Source organism: Agelaius phoeniceus, chromosome 11 (genome assembly GCF_051311805.1).
Source record: "Agelaius phoeniceus isolate bAgePho1 chromosome 11, bAgePho1.hap1, whole genome shotgun sequence".
NCBI classification, from domain to species: Eukaryota; Metazoa; Chordata; class Aves; order Passeriformes; family Icteridae; genus Agelaius; species Agelaius phoeniceus.
Window position 1 is genome coordinate 982007 of NC_135275.1, and position 19062 is coordinate 1001068.

The window sequence follows — 19062 nt, forward strand, 5'->3', positions numbered from 1 at the left end:
AAACATGTTAATTTTAGCAGTAATACAATTAATTGGGTGAATTAGATCTACAAAGTGAATTTTTAATTTAATTTGAGTTCATAACCAACCATGGCTGATAACTGTCAGTCCCTGCTTGAGGCAGTCTCACCGCTTACGGGGCTTCTCCCAAGCCCCACACTGGAGTGATGCTGCTGGAAGGAGCAGCTCTCTTCTCGGTGCCTGACTCTCCTGTGATATTTTCCTCAGAGCTGGAGCCCCTCATGCAGGTGTTTCATGAGTGTGTTGAGTATTGCCATTTCTGTCACTTCCCCAGGTCGGGTTTGGCACCTGAGGTGCTTGGAAACCTGTGCCTGGCTGTGCAGGAAGCAGAGGGGTTGGCAATGAAGGGGATTTTACACACATTCGAGCACGCACTGCAGTCAGCTGCCTGCTTTTATTTCTCATGGGCAGGTGCTTTCCATTTGCATTCCTGTTGTGCTAAGAAGTGCTTGTTGCTGCAGGAAATAGCCTCTAGGATTGCTGCTGTGGCCACTGCCGTTGTGGGCACTTGTTTCTATTGTGGGAATTGGTAGCTTACGTTGGGATAGGCAAGGTAAGGTATATCTGAGGGCAAAGAGAGCAAAAGATAAAAGAATGCAAGACAGATGGTTGAGTTGTGAATGTGACTGTGTTTGCTATCTGGGCTTTGAAATGAGAACTGAACTTGGTCATGCTTGTGTTGTTGTAGTCACGTCCTGATTTTCTCAGGATAGAAATCCATATGAACTATATGAAATAAAAAGAAATTCTTTCAGAGCAGTCCTCTGTTCCTCATGCCACCCATATCTAAGCACAAACATCTCTTCTCCCTTACTTCCTCCCTCCCTTGTTTCTTTACTTTCTCTTCCTCAGTCTCTGACTGAAATCGCTTCCTTCTCCTCTGAAGACTCATTTAGGGCCTGTGTCAGCCTGGACCTGCAATCTCTGAGTTTAAAGCTGCATTTCTGGCACAGTAACAAAATGTTACACCACTGTTTACTCTAGAGAAAAAGCACATCATCCTCTATCTTACTTTTTTGCCCCAGTCTGATTTTGCTCATGGTTTCAAGTGCTTCTTCCCAATGAACCCACCATAGCCCATGTCAGACACTCATCTCCCCCCATCCCATAACAATATTCTTCTTACCAAGTCCAAAATACCTTTCAGGAAATTTTGGCACCCAAATAGCAACGGTGCCAATGTCTGGCAAGATCTGACAGTCGAGTCGGGGTCTCGGCACACTTCTGGCACTCTGCTATCTATCAACAGACTGTAAAATCATGATGAATGATGGAACAAGACAATAATGAAAAAAACAAGTAGTTTAGTTAAATTAAAACTCGGCTACCCTGACGGATTATTTTTCTGCACTTGGACAAGGCATAGGGGAAACTCATTCACAGTTCCATTCAATTGAAGTTCAGAGTCTCACATTTAGACACAAATCCTACAAATATACTATTTGGAAACAATTGGCCTCAGACCTGCAGAACAATGTATCTTTTTGGACTCGTAAAACAAGATTTTTAGGGTTGTTTTATGGTTTGTCTTTGCAGCCAGACTAGCTTGACTTGTTCCTGAAAGCATTTTTGGCCTCCAATCACAATCTAAATTGACATTATTTCCTGCATTAATAGGAAACAAATCAAAACCTTCTATTAGGAAGCCAAGGCAATTTGGGAAAAAAAAAAAGGAAAATAAAATCAATTTAAAAAAATTTAAAACCCACCAACCAAAAAAAACCCAAACAAATGCATCTTTAAGTCATGAGCCCTTGCTTTTGGCATGTTGTGGTACTTCCCAAAGCTTTTGAATGGCTGCACATTAAGAAAGGTTTGAGCTGTCCAGTTATTTAGGCTTCCTTTACTCACCTGAACTGCTGACTTTGTCTGTCCTTTCTTGCATAATAACTACTTTCTGATTGCTTAAAAGTACAGAAGCTTGTCCATCTGATTTGTTGTGTTTAGTCTTACCTAATTCTGTGTGTCTTGTATTGTTTTACCTTGTAGGGTCCACCTTGAAACGACTATGTCTAGGCAAAGATCACAGTAGTAGTAACTATCCCGTTTTTGTTTCTCAGTATTTCCTTCATGGCATGGGATGTTCTTTGCTTTTTTATTATTATTTTTTACTAAAAGCTAATTGTTTAATAACTAGAGCTGATGCACTTACCAGAAGCTAGACTATAAATTGTGATACTTTGAGAGTAATGCATGTGCTATGATGTCTTGGGAACCTTGCATGCTGCAAGAGAGTCGTGGTGTTCTGTGTGTGAGACCGTGCACGCATGCGGCCAGGGAACTGGGTCCAGTGTCTGTCTCTGAAATACACACCTCTGTATGATTGCAGTTCTCTGCTGGAGGAATTGATAGCTTAAATACACTCCAGCCCCCTTGAGCTGCATGAAATATTAAACACCAATCGAAGAGCTTTCTTCTAAAAATCTTTACTTTTCTCACTTTTACCCCAAGTGAAGGAAAAGGAATTGAGCAGTATTCACTTAGAAGTGACATTGCAGGTTGAATGCATGATCATTTAAAGGTTATTAATGTACTTTATATAACTGTAGGACTAATTAGTGTACTTGGTTTCATTGGCTGGTAACTGATTAACAGAGAAAATATTCCATGTTCATGTTTGCTTATACAATCATTTTACTACAGTTCTATGAACTTTTTGCTTGGAGAGATGGTCTTTATTTCCAATCTTTAGCTGTCTCAAGTATGTTAGCTGAGAAGTTACTTTACATTTTCTGCTTAGGTCAAACTCAGACTCCTTCAGTTGCAGTGCCCTGCTGAGCTTGCTGTGTCAGACTTGTAGTAACTAAGCAGAAAAAGGGCAGAATTTTTTTTTTACTGGTTCTTCTAGAAAGAAGTGAACATACAGAATTAAATCTCTATCAGTACTCTTCCTGACTGCTTTTATCTACACCAAAAGTTCTCTATCTTTGTCTCAAACAGTCACCCTGCCCACTACAGCCTCTCTCCTCTCTCTTCTATACTTTCATGGTCCTGATGGGGTTTTTTCCCCCAAAATACACAAATAGCCATGTGAATGGTCCTGGCATCATCAAGAGAGGTGGTGGGCTCCCAGAGGAGCAGGAACCAGTCCTGCCTGTAACCTCTGTGACAATAACATTTTTCCAGGAGGACAGTAAACTTAGGCAAGTGAAATAAATGGTAAATTAATTTTATAAATGCTTGCAATGTTAGCAATACATCCCACCTCCCTCTTCCTCATGGTAGTGTCTGAGGAGATGGTGTATGGGATGTCAGCTTTATGGGGCTGCATTCCTGGCTTCAGTCCCTGTCCCTAATTTCACCCAAGACAAATTAGTAGCCAAGGTAACATGATGTGATAGAAAATGCAAACCCATTGGACTTGGACCATTTCTTTAAGCAAAGGTGTTCTGCCGCCAGGAGGGGGAGGGTTAGAAATCCGAAAAGCCACCACTGGAGTGGCAGTAGGTGAGAAGGGGTTTGAGCTGCAGAGGTAAGGCAGAGACACCATCTCAGCTCTCTGTGTGATTTTCCAGGATCCTCGACCAACAGCCTGGTGACATGTCCTGAGCCCCTCCCGCAGTCGACGTTGCAGGTTCAGGCCAACAACAGTAACAACAAGAAAGGGACGTTCACAGATGACCTGCACAAGCTGGTGGACCAGTGGACGAGCAAAACTGTTGGAACTGCACAGACAAAACCTTCTTTAAACCAACTGAAGCAGAACCAAAAAAGGCAAGACATGGAGCCAAAGGCTAACCCCATGCAAATGCAGAATGAGACATGTGGAGTAAGTGGCCCTCCTTGAAGGACATACCTTTTGCTATGTGTCTGACAGCCTTTGCAGAACTCAGATGTGGAGGAGGACATAGACTAAAATTACTCCAGATAAATGCTTTCTATAAATGTCCAGATCTTTTCATTCAGTACTAAATCAATTTTTTTTAATTGTCCTTTGGAATAATCTTAAGGGATATATGGGCAGCAATATATATATAAATATTTATTTTAAAATTCCAAACTGCTTATTAACAGCAATGCAGAGCAATACTCCTATCATTATCATCTGTTGCTCAACTTCAGTTTCAGCTATTAGTAAAGTTTCTTTTTGATGTTTAATATTAACTTTCCTTGGAACAGGGACTGGTGGCTCTGTGGTTGGGAGCCATTGTTTGAGTGGAATTGGAGTGAGTTCTGTGCTGGGAGAGGGGACAGCTGGGAGGGTGCTGACCCTTGCCTGTTGGACAATACCATCCTCAAAAATGCTGTGAAAGTATCCTACAACAAATAAGGAACTGGAAAGCCCCCATTGGTCCCTTTCTGTTCTCAGCAGCAGGACAAAGCCATTGCAGGTGCATCATGTCTGCATTCAGTGCTGCTGAGGGCTGATACAGAGGCAGCACAGCAAGAAATGAGCATGCGTCCAGAATCCTAGTTCACCATTCTGGCCCACCCTGGTCTGGGTTTTCAAATCTCCTCACTAGTTGGAGAGTAATTTGACTAGTAATTTGACTGGTAATTTTTGTTGGGTTCATTTTCCTGGAAGACTGCAAATTGAGCCAAAATAGAGGAAAATATCAGTGAGGATCTGTTTTGTAATCCCCTAAAAGCAAGAGAACTAGATCTGGATAGCAAACCACTGCCTTTTTGGGATGTAGAAGGAAAAAGTCCTGCAGCAGTAGTAGTTCTGTAGCTGTTGATGAGGTGAAATGTACCAAAGCAGGAACCTCACCAGTACATCTGCTTTGGTACCTGCTGCTTCTTGAGTCAGTAAATAATCCTTTTGCTCAGTAATGCTTTAACCAGCTCAGGAGTAAGCAATGTCTACTTAAGACCCTTAACAGTTTTCATAAAATAAGTCAAAGTTGGTGCTAGTAAACCCAAACTAAAGATTTCCATAACGAGGCAGGGAGGGCACAGATTTTGTTATGTCACTTCTTGCCTTCTTTTGATGCGCTTTTTGCAGCATTTTGGTGTCTTTCCCCTGAGACTGCTGCAGAAGTTTGAAGTATGTGGATGTTTTGCCCACCTGTATCTCTGGAGAAATGAGTGGTTATTTTACATATTTAAATCATCTGTCACTATCAATTTAGGGTTAATTTTACCTCCTGCAGTTTTGGTGTCCCTGTCTCAAAGCCTGTGGAGAAAGCAGTGTGTCACTGTGAGAGCAACAGGAATGTTCCTCTCTCAGTAGACTGGGTCTTAGAGGGTTTGTGTCTTTCTCAACCATGGCAGTTGTTCCAGGGAATCAGCAAAGCTGACTGAAGTTTTTTGGAGGTGATTTACTAGGAGCATGGAGAGGTTGGGATTCCCTGCTCTTCATTTTGCATTGTTCCTTGTTGTGTGGAGGAGTGGTATCAGCTGGAGCCCTGGGGTGGGTGAGACCTGGGGTGGTTTGGGGCATGAAGTCCTTGTAAGGACCATGCTGGCTGCAGCAGAGATGCAAGGGCAGATGGCAAACACTGCTGGTGTACTTTTTGTTGAGTGTTTTGGCCACAAAGATGGCACAGAATGCTGCAGGTGGCAGGTATGATATACAAGAGTTTGACAGGGGTTCGTTTGGGAGTTCAGCATTGTTTTGCTGTTTGTACCCTCTGAAATTTGCCCTAGCTGGAAAATTGAAGTTGAGGGAGAAGAGGGCTGCATGGTGTTGGAGAGAAATAGCCAAAGGAGGAGGAAGGGAGCAGCATGAGAGAACTCCTAGTGTGGACAGCTGGACAAGTAACCTGTGTATCGGAGGGATGAGCTCCATGGGGAGATGGCCATGTGGTGAATCACAGCTGAGTCAACTGGAAAGACAAAAAGAACTTGGGAAATCACATAAAGGATGGAAAAAATAGCTTTCCAAGAGAGAGAGAATCTGAAGCTCAGGATGTACTTCTTCAGTTCATCTGGTAACACCGTGTTTTGTCGCCTCTTTTGATCAAAAATGCCTTTGCAAGAAAAGAATAAGGATTTCCAGCCCATCAGAGAAAGTTATAAGGTTTTATGTTGGAAATAAAGGCTGGATAAGTAGGAAACAAGGTGATTCTTATGCTTTTTGTGTTTTTTTTTTTTAACTGGAACAAACTAGTACAGAGTTGTTAGGGTGGGCTGTCTCACATGGGCTTAGTTTTGGGAAAAGTGGTCCCTTGTGATAGTCACAAATGAGGGGCTGGGGCTGGCAGGATTTGTACCTTCACTTCTGCCTTGTCTCTGGGGATTATTGTAAAGAGAAATGCCTCCCTAAAGGGTTTCATACAGGAGTAGGAGTGAAAGGAGTTGTCCCACAATGAAAAATACATTAAACAAGCAAACAAAAAAACCCAAAATATTATCTATACATTTAAATAGAAAAATACATTTTTTACTTTAAAATTTTTTCTTGCTGTTCACCTACTGTTATAAATATGCAGGGCAGTTGTGTGGCTGACTCAAAATCTTCTCTTTCCCCCTGGAACAGAGGACTCACTTCCCTGAGTTATCTCTTTTTTACTCAAGACTCCTTCTACCACTAGCAGCAAATTGTTTGCTGTGAATAAAATATATTCTTTTTTAACTAAGTGAAAGCTACTCTTTAAGGCTGGAAATAGAAGAGAAACTGGTAGTGTGTTAAATAAGAGTGAGTGGTTTTCTTTTCATCCTCTGCCATCAGAAGTGTAGACAGCAATAATGTAATTGGCATGTAAAGGAAAACTTCACATTCTGCTTTGTTTCTATGGAAGTTACCAGTCCATTTGCCTGCAAATCCTGGTTGATCATATTAGAAGTCTGGGGGAGACCTTTCATAGGGGGAGGAGCCTTCTTACATTTGTGTCACAAGAGCATTGAAATGTACCTTTTCAAATGGCTTTGTGAAGCATGTAAATGCAGGTAGATTCTCAGCAGCAGCAGTTTGAAATGCAGTAGGAAATATTAGAACCGAGGTCAAACTGCCTGAGTGATTTCTCTATGTGATCTTTGTGAAGATATGATGAAATAATCATTTTTACAGGTATATTGGTTAGCATTAGTCAAGAAATAAGTTTAGGAATATGAGCTGCCTTCTGTGCAAAGAATACTGAATATTGTGTACTTAAAGACACTCTTTGGAGATGCCTGAGAATGAAGGGCTTGCCAAAAATGTTTTCTATTCTCCATGCTATGTGTAGCTCCACAGGTTCTACAGGAAAAACATCACCTCCAAAAAGGCTGAAACATGTTCCCCGTGCATAGTGAGGTTGTTTCTGAAAACACACAGGTCTGTGTCACTGTGTGATGGGAGCTGGGGGCTTGGACACCTTCAGCAGCATCTGAACCTCTGCTGGCATTTCCTGACTCATGGGCTTGGGTGTGCTGCTGGGAGCAGCCAGGCTGGACATGGCCACGATGCCAAACCCATGCCGTAGCCCCTTCCCTGTGTCTTCCCTCTCTGTTGGATTGGGAAAATAATAAAAAATGAATCTGTATTTGAAACTATTCAACACTGCCTTGGTCTGAATAGTTTTCCAGGGAATTGGAAAAGCACACACACATCTCTTCAGGAGTGCCTAAAAGCTTTGGGGTTTCAACAAACTAGGCAGAAGTGATAAAAGAGATATCCATTTCTTTTATAATCCTTACCAGCTCATGTTGGCAGCCAGCTCTGAGTCTGCCCTGTGACTCAGTTTTGTTTCAGCAATAGTTGGTCCATACAGAAGGAAAACACTGATGCTAATGGGGTAGCCAGCAAAAGAAAAATTGTCTAAATCCTGCCTTTTCAAATGCGTTGTGATAGTTATGGTCATCTTTCACAACAGAATTACCTGGTTTCCTCTGTTCTGATATAAATCCAGAAGTATTTATGGTGTTGGTATGTCACACCCAGTGCTTGGCTGTGTAGTTTGACTGTACTGGAACTGTAAGTATCACTGGGGGTAGTAGCACTTTGAGGTTTGCCTGATAGAGCACAGGAAAAATTATAACAAGTCCAAACAACAGATTTGGGGTATTTGAACTACCCTAGTCTTTGTCTTGTGAAGTTTATCCATTTTTACCATTGTTTTCTGGTATGTTTTTTCTGTGTATGTATTACTCTTGTTTTCTAAATGAGTTTGTGTGATTATTTGGGGGAAGGGGAATAAACAGCCACAAAGGAAAACTGCCAGGAGAAGTCTGGTGTGGAGGAAGAAGGAGCTGGTGGCTGGTACCTGCAGGGACCTGTGCAGGTGCTCAGAGCAGAGGTTTGTCAGTGCAGGGAGAGTTGGGTGCATGCAGATGAGGTGGCACGAGCAGAGGTGTGAGGGTGGCAGGTGAAGGTGCCACTGGCTCTCTTGGCTCAGTGAGTTCCTAGCTTCAGCAGAGGAGCCTAGTGGAGATGTAGAGGGGAAGAGCTTCCCTTCCTACCCATATGACACATGGCACCCTGCTCTCCTGAGACCCCACCCTCAGGACTGCCTGCAGGTCTGGTGTCCTGAGCACAGGGAGGCCCTGGGGATGCTGTGAGGGCTAGAGCTGGCCAGGCAGGTGTGACAGGAGCCCTCGTGGGCTCTCAGCTGTGCTGGGGACCGTCACCCCTGGCAGCTCGGGCTCCTCCTCAGGTGAACCCCTGACCATGGACACAGCACTGTGCAGCACAGGGACATCCCTGGCTGGTTTGAGATGCTGAGCCAGTCCTGTTCAGGGCTGTGCTGTGATCCCAGCAAAGCGATGCACAAACCTCTTTCATCACTGCCTGAATGTCCATCTGCTGCCCTTTGAACAGGACCAGCAAAGGGACTTGCAGTCTTATGGCTTTCCTGGAGCTAGGAAATCCACAGCTTTGGGGCTGCTTTTCTGGCATATGTTAATTCTGATGTTTCAGTCAGCACCTCCATGCAGGAATTGATGGGATGTGTGGGCCTCCATCAGTGTTGAGTCATCAGAACTGGTTAAAAAGGTGATGGTTAAAAAAGGCCATACCCAAGAGGCTCCTACCAAGGGAAAGATGCAAGAACCAGGTGCCATGGCTCTTAAAGTATGTATTTAGCTCAGTTGAAGCATAGGAGGAAGGTAGAGGAAGCAAAGTTAAACCATTAACGTGTGTTTGTCGTGACATTGTCAGGTTTAATGTGTATGTGTAATGTTGGGTTTGGGGCATGACAGTTTTTTTCTGGTCACACATCCGTAGCATTAAATGCAGCCACTGCTTTACTAAGGAATTCAGCTGAGAAGGAAAAAGTTCAGAACTGGAATGAACCTCACATTTTTAGTGCCACTGAGTAATCTCTTGCTAGTACAGTCCAACTCCTGGCCCTTCACAGGGCACCCCAACAGCCCCACACATGCCTGAGAGCATTGTCCAAAATGCAGCATTTTCACAAACATCTGTTGGCGTTCCTCACAGGTGCTTAGTTCAGTGGAAACCACCATTTTGAGGATGCTAAAACAATAATAACAGCATACAGAAATCTGCAGGTCTTAAAAATATATCCTTGATTCCTCTGTTTCTTGTTCTTTGGTTTCAGTTAATTTTGGTGAGGTTTTTAACATTGTTGGTGTTAAATTCATGATCCTGAAGCATCTCCTTCAGTTCAACGTTCACTATCAGGTTCAGGTTTCAGGTGAGAATGAGAGACAGGGAAGTGAAGGAGAGCATCAAGTAGTCCTGTATTTTTCTAAAATTGCCCTTAGAACAGAGGTTAATGCCCCAAAGTAGGACATCCTGGTGTCATTGCAATTTTTATTGTTAATTGAGAAGAAAAATTAAAATCACAAGCATGGAGTAAGCATCCCACACAACCTTAAACATATATTCATTTTTTCTCCTGAAATTTCACCTTCACACCAGTTTTATCAATTGAATGTGAAATATCACATTGATGGGAGACTCCCAGAATTAAATAACACCCTTTTTTCTTTATGCCATAAATAGATGGCCTGGTGGGAGCCCTGGCAGGGAGCTGTGAATTCTGTGACATGAAAAATGTAATGAAATGCTGCAGTCATTTGGGATAGCAGCAGTTCCCATGGTGTCATGCAGGATGGAGTGTGTAATTTGGGAAGCTCTGCCATCCCATCTTGAGAGAGAAGAGCTCTTTCTCTGCCCCTCACATGCCAAAGCTGAATAATTGAAGTGTATGTTAATAGAATTTTAGAAAACCGTCTGGAATTGGTCCTGGCAGCCCATGAGGCAGAGCAACCCTGCTGTGTCCTCACTGGCTTTGCCTCACCTGGCACAACCAGCAGCAGCACCAGGCAACGAGCCATCGTGAGAGGTCTTCTGCCACCCTCGCCACCCTCAGCTCCCTGCGGCTGGGTGAAACAATTTTGTACAGAAATAAGGGCTGGAATTTTTAAAGTTCTTTTGAGGCTGGCTGGTAGAGCATGGGATTTGGGTTAATTCTGCATTTAGTGAAGTTTATTTACTTTCATGCACAAGTTAACATTGAGTTCCTTTGGACATGCAAGGGTGTTAATTTTCACTTGTTTAATGATGCTTCCTGTCTTTTTAAACAATGAAGTTATATTGAGGTAACTTTCCCCTCTGCCTCATATCAGCCTTTTCTATTAAATTCCAAATACTGTCTTTAAAAAACAAAAACAAAACCCAATCCCCCAACAAAAGTATAAAGGGAAAAAAGAAATGAGCCGAAAAGAAAGCCCCAAGGACACTGTGGCACCCCTGAGCCTGTGCCCGCAGCTGCCCCAGGGCCCGGCGTTGGGCTGACATGGGGAGAGCAGTGCCCTGTAGCAACACTTCTTGTGTTTCTCTTTTTGTAGGTAAGTTCGGTAAGGACGGGACTGGGGAGCAAGTGCCCCGTTCCAGTGGCTTGCCCCATGCCCACAGGATTAGCTCCTGGAGCTGCGCCATCCCTGCCAGTGCCCGTGCCAGGGCCCGCCCTGGCCGGCGCCGTGCCACCATACGTGATGCCTCTCTGTCAGTACGGAGCCGTGTTCCCCTCACCCGTGTACGGAGTGCCGTGGCCGGGCCCGGTGGCGCAGCCGGGGCTGGTCCGAGGGCCTGGCATCGTGCGCTTCTCGCCACTGGGCCGGACCTGCCTGCGCATGTACCCGGTGCCACTGCAGCGCCCGGCCCGGCCCGCCAGCCCGCGGCTGCGCATGACCTAGCGTGGGACCCTGCCACGGGACCCTGCCACAGGGACCCTGCCACAGTGACCCTCCCACTGAGACTCTGCCATGGGGACCTTGACACGGGTGACCCTGTCAGTGGGTGGCCTTGCCGTGGGTGACCCTGCCCTGGGTCCCGGTGGTTGTGATGCCGTCACGTTGGAGTGTTTGCTCTGTACATGCCGTGGTCTGTGTGGGATGGGGTGGGGCCCGGGGCACAGCCATACACTGCATCAGCAATCACTGTGAGGCGGCGTCACCACAGATCATTTGCTGTCAAGGCAATACCTGCTTCTGTCCCATTGCTGAAGACACTTTATTCCTTGTGTTCCATTTCACACTTGTGATCCTTAACATCATTGTACTTGAATTGATAATTAGCAAATTGTACTAACCCTGCAGGAGTTCAGTGCCTTGAATCTCAGCTTTCCAGTCCCAGCTGGAAAGAGATGTACAATTATTTGAAAGGTGTATTTTATTTACAATCTGCTTGTGAGTTGGAGGTCTTTTTATTTGCAAAGATATTGCAGGTTTACAGTTGATGTTCCTCATCAGTTTTATTCTGCTGTAAATGCTTTGTTTTTATTCACCGGTTGAATTTTCACTTCTGAAGCTTTTAGAAATAAGAATTGTGAGGTGAGGTTTGTTTGACATGCTCGTTTGATGCACTGATCGTAAAATTGTTGGTGTTTGTACAAGAAGTAGTGAAGTGTACATTGTAATGTAGGAGCATTTACAGAGTGATCTAAGGAAGGTGTATATGAGGTCAGGGGAACAGCTTCAGGAAGCGCTCTCCCTTCTCCTCCCCAGCCTGTGGTAAAGTCATTGTAGATGACGACTTAATTCTGTAATGGGCAGCAAATGCTGTTTTCCTCTGGATCAGCAGCACATTGGATTTCATTTCCTTTCCCTATGTTGTGCTTTTATAATTTAGTTAAATCACAAGCTCATGCATGTTCCAGAAGTGAGGACAAGTAATGGATCTGTTGATTCTAGCAGACCGTATCTGCAGGTGGCTGTGAGCCCCCTGTGAGCAGAGCACATTTTGGGTTCTGCTCTGGCCACTGTACTTGAGGGCAATGTCTGCTCCTTGGTGTGCCAGCTGTGTTCATGCTAAAACAGAATAAAAATGTGAAGCTGTTCTTTTTCATATCTGACACTTCAAATTTGGTGTCTCACCGCCTTCTGTTTGGATTTTTTTTTAAATTTATTTATATATTTATCTTTGTTTTTACCCAAGTTTGCACTCCAGGTGGCACGGACACCTCTCTCCTGTTCAAAAATTGCTTTTTTCCTATTTTACTGTGCATAGAGCCTCCACCTGCACCTAGTGTAAAGGCACAAGGTAACCACTAGAGCTGGTTTGCCATGGTAAGTCTCCTTCCTTCCCTGAGCACTATGGGCAGCATTACAGGCACAGGACCCAGGTGTGGCCATACCCAAAGGCCCCACAACGACATTTTGTAGCCCTCTGCTGAGGGGCAGAGATGTCCTGTGCTGCCAAGCTGTGAATTGTATAGTTCTATTGTACTTCAAGCATTTTACCTGTCTAAATTACTTTGTTTGTACCCTTTGAATATATTATTCCATCAATTCAGTTAGAATTGAATTTTATAGACAATTATGCAGAGTCTTCTGCCTGGGCAAAATACTTACTGCAGTAAGAGATTTCTGTTCTCTGTACCATGTATCTTTAATTTGTTTGGGTTTTTTAGATTCATGTCGGTATGCTTCATGAGCAAACATGGAAAATATGTTCTCACACCGGGTTCCCTTCGGCTCACACTGAATCCTACAGTTTATGTTGCTATTGCCTGTATAGTCCATCCCTTGTATACTGACAAAGTCAGTGGCACTAAAAGTCCCAAGAAATTGTATAGATTAAAAAAAAAATAAACATTTTGTGCTTGAAAATGGTGTGAAAAACCCAGTGTTTTCCTAAAACATAGAGCAGTGTCAATTTCCAGCTGTTCCAGGTAATTCTGTGTTTGTTTTCCAGACTCGTTCTTGTCCGTGGATTGTGTAGCAGGAGCAGATGTGGTGCCTCCAGCAGTTGTTGGGTGCTCCCCACAGCAGTGCCCGGTGTGTGTGTGCTGGCACCTCGGGGCACCGAGCCCTGAGCCCTACCTGGGGCTGGGCTCTGCAGAGCAGAGGGGCTGCAGCCTCAGCTGGTTCCTTTGAGCACATGGCTCCCTTGGGGCTGCTGGTGCTGCTCATGAGGATGCTCGCTTTGGTAGGTGGGAAAGAGGCCCATGAACTCTCTCCTGAGCTGCAAACACTAGGGAGCCCCTTCTGAAGGATCCTGTCATCATTTCAGTGGGAGGAACTCAGTCCTGTTGCCAGCACTCTCTTGGCAGTCACCATCATTGAGTGAGGCTGCAGGAGAAATGAGAGAAGGGCATGCAGGTGTGACACTCCTGCTTCTGTCTCCGTGTGGCTTTGCTGTCTGTGCTGTGTTGGTTGGGAAGTCTCTGGTCCACGCTGGCTCCCGTCTGCCCCACGGTGGCTGCGTTGCATGGCTGTGCTCCCGGGAGAGGCGGGGTGGCTGGGGAGCAGGGCATGGATGCACCTTCCAGGGCCTCGGGGGGTGCGCACCTGCCTGTTGCACTGGGGCCAAGCAGGAGCTCAGAATGTGTTGCTGGCATTGTCGTACTCATGATTTTTAATTTCCTGATGGCCCTCTTGGCTGCAGCTCTTCTGGCTGTTCACTTCAAGCCATGGTTTTTTTGCCCTCGGCTGTGAGGATTGTGTCACAGGGTGCTTTGACCTAGGTGGCAATAAAGCAAATGACATGAGATTAAATAAATGGAGCAACTTCTTGAGCAAAAGGTGAGCCAAGAGTAAGACAGAGCTGAGGGGTCCATACTGCACCTAAAAAGATCCCCTACAGATCCCAAAACTGAACTTGTTTTATTCCTGACTGAATATTGCTTAAACATGCAGCAAATGGGTCAAACCTGGTGGTAGAATTCCTGGCCTTGCTGGTTCCAGTCCTGCATGTCCTGTAGCTCTGCCATCACCCAACATTCCCAGCCAGCACTGTGCTGCAGGGACGTGGGAAGTCAGCACAGAGGCTCAGATACCAGGTTTCAATGAGGGAGCTCACAGATCCTCTGGTTTTCAGTCTTTCAGTTACAGAAATTTAATACAAATCTTGAAAAAATGTTTAACCCCCATAGTCACCCACCCAGCAGTGGGAAAGTTTTGCAGTTTTCAGTTTGGGAAGTTAGGAAAATAGTTGAAGTTTGCCTGTGTGCCTTTCATTTGGCCTTCTGATTGCCTTATGTGGTGATGGAGTATCTTAATGCATGACCGCATCCTGCTTTCCCACTGCATTCCCAACTTGCTTGGAGTAAGACTGGACATGGAGAGGAGCTGCTGCCATTGGCACTGCTCATCTGCCATCTGGGATGCAAGGCTGGGCACTGGACATGGCAGGGAGAAACACTGCAGTGGTTTAAGGCTCTTTTGCAAATCTGGATCCAACCTCCCTGGAACAGATTTCACTCAAAAGAATGATGCAGCACTGGCCCTTGCAGATTGTTTGCATGTTTAACTCTGGTCTCCAGTCCACAACTTGGAAGAGGGAATATTTTTAAAAATCCTTTAGAAAAGAAAAAAAAAATGTTTGAGAAGCTCATTTAAAGAGGAAATGTTGCCCAGAGCAGCTGTGGCTGCCCCTGGATCCCTGGAAAGGATCCTGTCCAAGGCCATGTTGGATGGGGCTTGTAGCAACCTGGGATAGTGGAAGGTGTCTCTGCCCAGGACAAGGAGTGGGATGAGATGGGCTTTAAGGTCCCTTCCAACTCAAACCATTCTGGGACTCTGTGATTACTTAACCATTACTCCATATCTGTCTTTACACTGCTCTTTTTGTGCCTTCTACTTTTCTCTGAAATCTTTGACATTAGCTGAGGGCAAGACAAGGAACTGAATGGGTGAGGTGTGGCGTTCTCTGTGCTCCTGCAGAGTTACTTGTGTTGGGAACCGGGTGCCAAGAGACAGGATTCCTGAAATGAGCTTCTTCCTCCAGGTTAGAAGCTGTTTGGTGTTTGTGGAAGGAAATCACTAATACTTTGAATCATTAGTTTAACTTGGCTTTGCCAATGGTAGCTCTTTCCTTTCAAGCCTTTTTCATAATCCCAGTGCATTACTGTCAAGTCTGGGAACATGCAGAATTTTTCCAGAGAAGCCCCATGGATGTTTTTTGAGTTTGTGTTGATTGTTTGGTTTGCATGTGTTTGAGCAGGAAAAACATCTGTCTTCACATATGCCTTGGAAGTTGGCTTTGGAGAATTGTAACCAGAAGTCTCCTTCTAAAATTTATGGGATGTCAGTATTGCTTTCCCTGTCATCCCCACTCCCCCCACCACCTACACTGCAATGAAGGAAAAGGTTCAAGGCTTTTGGAGTGAGATCGATGTTTAATCATCAGATAGCAGCTATTATGGCAAAAGCTTGCTTTGTTTTCTGCCTTGCTGCCAGCTAGTTCCCCTCAAGTTTTCCATGGATGCTGTTGAAACTGTTGGCTCAGAGACAGTCACACATGAAACAGTTTCTGACTGTGTGTCATGTGCAGTAAGGTTTCCTTGCCTTCTCCAATTCTTCCTCTGCCCTCCTCTGTCCTGATTTTGGGTGATTTGTGTGGAGCAGAGTGGGCATGGTCTCTCTACAGAGCTTTCGACAGGGAGCTCACACTCTTCTTGTCATGGCTGGATGAATGTCTGATATGGGATTGAATTTATAAAACAACAAAACCATGATTGTGTGTTATTTCTGACTATGATCATTCATCATGGATTGAGTCCTTGTGGATCACCTCAGTGGTTCGTGGTGTTGGGCACCTGGCTGGTGCTTGGGCAGGCTCAGTTTCAGTGGAGCTGTCTGATGTGCTGACCTCTGTTATTATTTTATCCCTGACAGCCAGTTTCCTGTCTGTATACCCCAGAAATGAACCCAGTTTGTTGATCTGGTGGGAATTGTGCTGTGACTCATGTGTGTGCCTTTTAGCAGGGGCCACATTTCTGGCTGTGGAGTGATCCCTGTAGATTCAGCAGGACAGGGATGCTCCAGCCCCAGCCATGCTGCTGCCAGGCTCCAGAAGTGCAGTGTAATGAGACAGATTTTAGGGGCTGTCAGGCTACAAATTCTGCTTTATGAAGGAATTTGGTGCTCAGAGTGGTCTGGACCTGCTGCACTGCTGACTGTGCGAGCAGTGGCTGTGTGAGCACAGAGATCACTTATACCTCATCCAGGTGGACATCAGTCTTGGACCAGGAGATGGCTGCTGTTGGGAATGATGTGATCCTCTCTCCTCCCTTCTCAGGGGTAGTCGTGTGCTATCAAGGCTGTTTCTGCATATGCTTGGATCTATGTTTGATTATCAAACTTTTCTCTTTAAATAATTTTCTCATGCGGACTTTAGGCTCTGCATGGGTCGAGCCTTCAGTCTGAAACACAAAGTCTCAGGAAGCTTTAGGGCTGGCCCAGTTACTGTGGAGAAGCTGTTCATAGACAATGCCCTATGATTTGATAAAGTATCTGTTAAAACATGAAATGCTTGTGAGAAGCTCTTGGTTTTTCCAAATCTGGTGAGCAAGGAGCACTTGGATGAATTTCTCCATGCAACAGGATGAATGCATGGTGAATATTGAGCACATTGTTGTAGTCACAAGGCAGAGGGAAAAGTTAGGATTGTTTTTTCCCCTCAGAAAGGAGCACATCCCTACACTTTGCCTTTCATGACTGAGGCACCACTTGAGGACCAGCTATGGCACTGTGGCTTTTGAAGAGCTGGGCATGGTGAGAGCCTCTCCAGCCACTCTTCAGGGGTCTTCTCTGGGCCTGTTGCAGTTTTTGTGAGGCATTTAGGGCCCTGACATGTAAAAAAGAAATAACCAGCTGCAGTCCTTTTCAAATGGGGATTCTTCAGGTCTGACATAAAATAGCCCCAAAAAATATTTACACTGGTGTTGTTTTTTTTTTCAATGACTGCAAATAAAGTAAAAGGTTCCTCAGCATTTCTAATTTGTTTATCAGACTAGACAGACTGAATCTGGTATCTTTGTCTCAGTTAGGCAGCAGCTACAGGGTGTGCCATGGCTGCCTTTTCCCACAGTTCTGCTGTCACCAAGAAAACTCGTGGGTAACTGCACTCCCTGACCTCTCCAGCACTGCTGCCCACCCAGCCTGGGAAAGCTCAGGCTGACTGAGCCTGGAGTAAGAGGTGGGGTTGTTGCCCATGGCTGAGCACCTGTGGGGGTTTGTTTTAGGAGCTAAGTGCCTGGGGAGCTGGCTCTGTTCTGGGTGTTGTGGCTGACCCACTGCTGCCAGATGCTTTTTTCCCACTTACCTGGAGATAGTTAATTTTGTCCTATTTTCCTGGATGAAACTCCACGCCAAATGCTGGTTATCCACCATGAGCAGGTGTTGGGGTGGATCCAGGCAGATCTTCAGAGCTGACAATCAGAAGCTCAGGGAAGAATTATGAGGAAGACATGATTTTCCTTCCCTTAAAAGTAAATTCTTCCTGTGAACAGGCAGAGCAGGCAATACAGGAGGGAGAAAGTTGGGATTGCATCTAGCAAACACAAAGCCCAGACCACAGAGACCCAGCAGGAGCTGTGCCAGATCCTGGCAGTGTCTGCACCGTGCACTGTCCCCAGTGTCCCCTGCCTCCCCCTCCGCTCCCTGCATGAGCTCTGGGCACTTCCCAAAGCTGTCTGCTCCGTCACACCCATCTGTGCTGCCCCTCCACAGCAGCGTGCACGTGTCTGTCTGTCTGTCTGTGGAGCCTGTCTGGGGTGCATGTCCCCCAGCACATCCCCAGCGTGACTGGTGCTTGTGATGGGCGTGTGGTGCTGGCTGGGGGACACGAGGGGACACCCTGTGCTGCTGCTGCTGCCTCAGTGACGCGCTGCTCTCGGCACCTCCCTTGCCTTTTACCCTGCTCCTGTCATTGCTGTGCCCTTCATGTCTGTCCAAGCACCTTCCCCGTGCTCTGCTCCTCTGGCAGCAGATGGATCCCATCCCTGCCGGCGTGGGGCACGGCATCCCAGGGATGCTGCAGGGCGGTCTCTTCCAACCCAACCATTCTGTGATCCTGTGATCCAAGGCTTGACTCGTTTCTTGACAAGGGAGCCAAGCCTGCAGGCGTGAGGAGCTGGTGCCATGACCTGCCCGGGCAATCCCATCCTCCTCTGACACCCGCACACGGTCTCACATCCATCTCCCCTCCTCCTAACAAACTGAGCCAAATGCTGGCTGTCTGCTGCCTCTTTCCATCTCTGCCTCCTGGGAGCCTGGCTCTCCCCCCACAGGAATGAGAACTCTGGTCTGAGGACCCTGTGAGGTGCTCAGGTTCTGCCACCAAAAGAAATGGTTTACACACCTGAGCTCTCAGCACAAGTGCCCGTCTCTGTCCCTGTTTCCAGGGAGTGGGACCAGGAGTGCGCTCTGGCAGCAGCACCTCTCATACACTTGAGGTGCCCCAGCTCACGTGGCCTTTTTGGGTTTGGCTTGGGTTTTCCTAGATGTGAAATCCATATTTTTTTCTTTTAGATTCTGAAAATGAGACCATCAGTGAGTGACACGTGGCCCCCACAGCTACGGTGCCAAGCGCAAGGCCCTGCCGCGGCCAAGGAGGAGGAAGAGGAAGATGGGAAATGATTTATCGTGTGTGAGGAATTCTGTGCTGTTCTGGTCCATTCAACGCTATTTTGTAACTTCTTTCTAATAATTTTTTTATTTATAGTTGGAAATACAAAACTGTTATGCAATAAAAAATAAAGGAGAATTATTTTGGGGGAAAAGGATTTTGTTCCAAATTGTTCCCTTCTGTTGTGAGCCAGGTTTCCGTGAGCAGCAGATGGAGAAGAGGGAGGAGGAGGAAGAGGAGGAGGCACTCCTTCAAATGCTTTTTGTTTCACACAGTTAATTGTCATTTAAGCAATTTTCCAAGTGATAAACTAGGCACGCATACAAGAAAGAGAAGATCCAGTTCCATTTAAATTTCTC

General features: G+C 45.7%; 1 protein-coding gene across 14 annotated transcripts in view; it reads left to right on the forward strand.

Annotated features, from left to right (window-relative positions):
- WNK2 (WNK lysine deficient protein kinase 2) overlaps nucleotides 1-18860 on the forward strand; it is a 95901-nt gene extending 77041 nt beyond the window's left edge. For 9 of the 14 annotated variants that reach the window (XM_077184732.1, XM_077184735.1, XM_077184742.1 and 6 more), the window contains 3 exons: nucleotides 2011-2055; nucleotides 3537-3790; nucleotides 10699-12960. In XM_077184732.1, the coding sequence (XP_077040847.1) occupies nucleotides 2011-2055; nucleotides 3537-3790; nucleotides 10699-11046 (647 nt within the window). In that variant the 3' untranslated portion in view covers nucleotides 11047-12960. Of the gene's footprint in view, nucleotides 1-2010; nucleotides 2056-3536; nucleotides 3791-10698; nucleotides 12961-18606 lie in introns of those variants that run through there. The other 5 variants (XM_077184741.1, XM_054640253.2, XM_077184743.1 and 2 more) reach the window with 4 other exon arrangements.
- The last annotated feature ends 202 nt before the right edge of the window (nucleotides 18861-19062 follow it).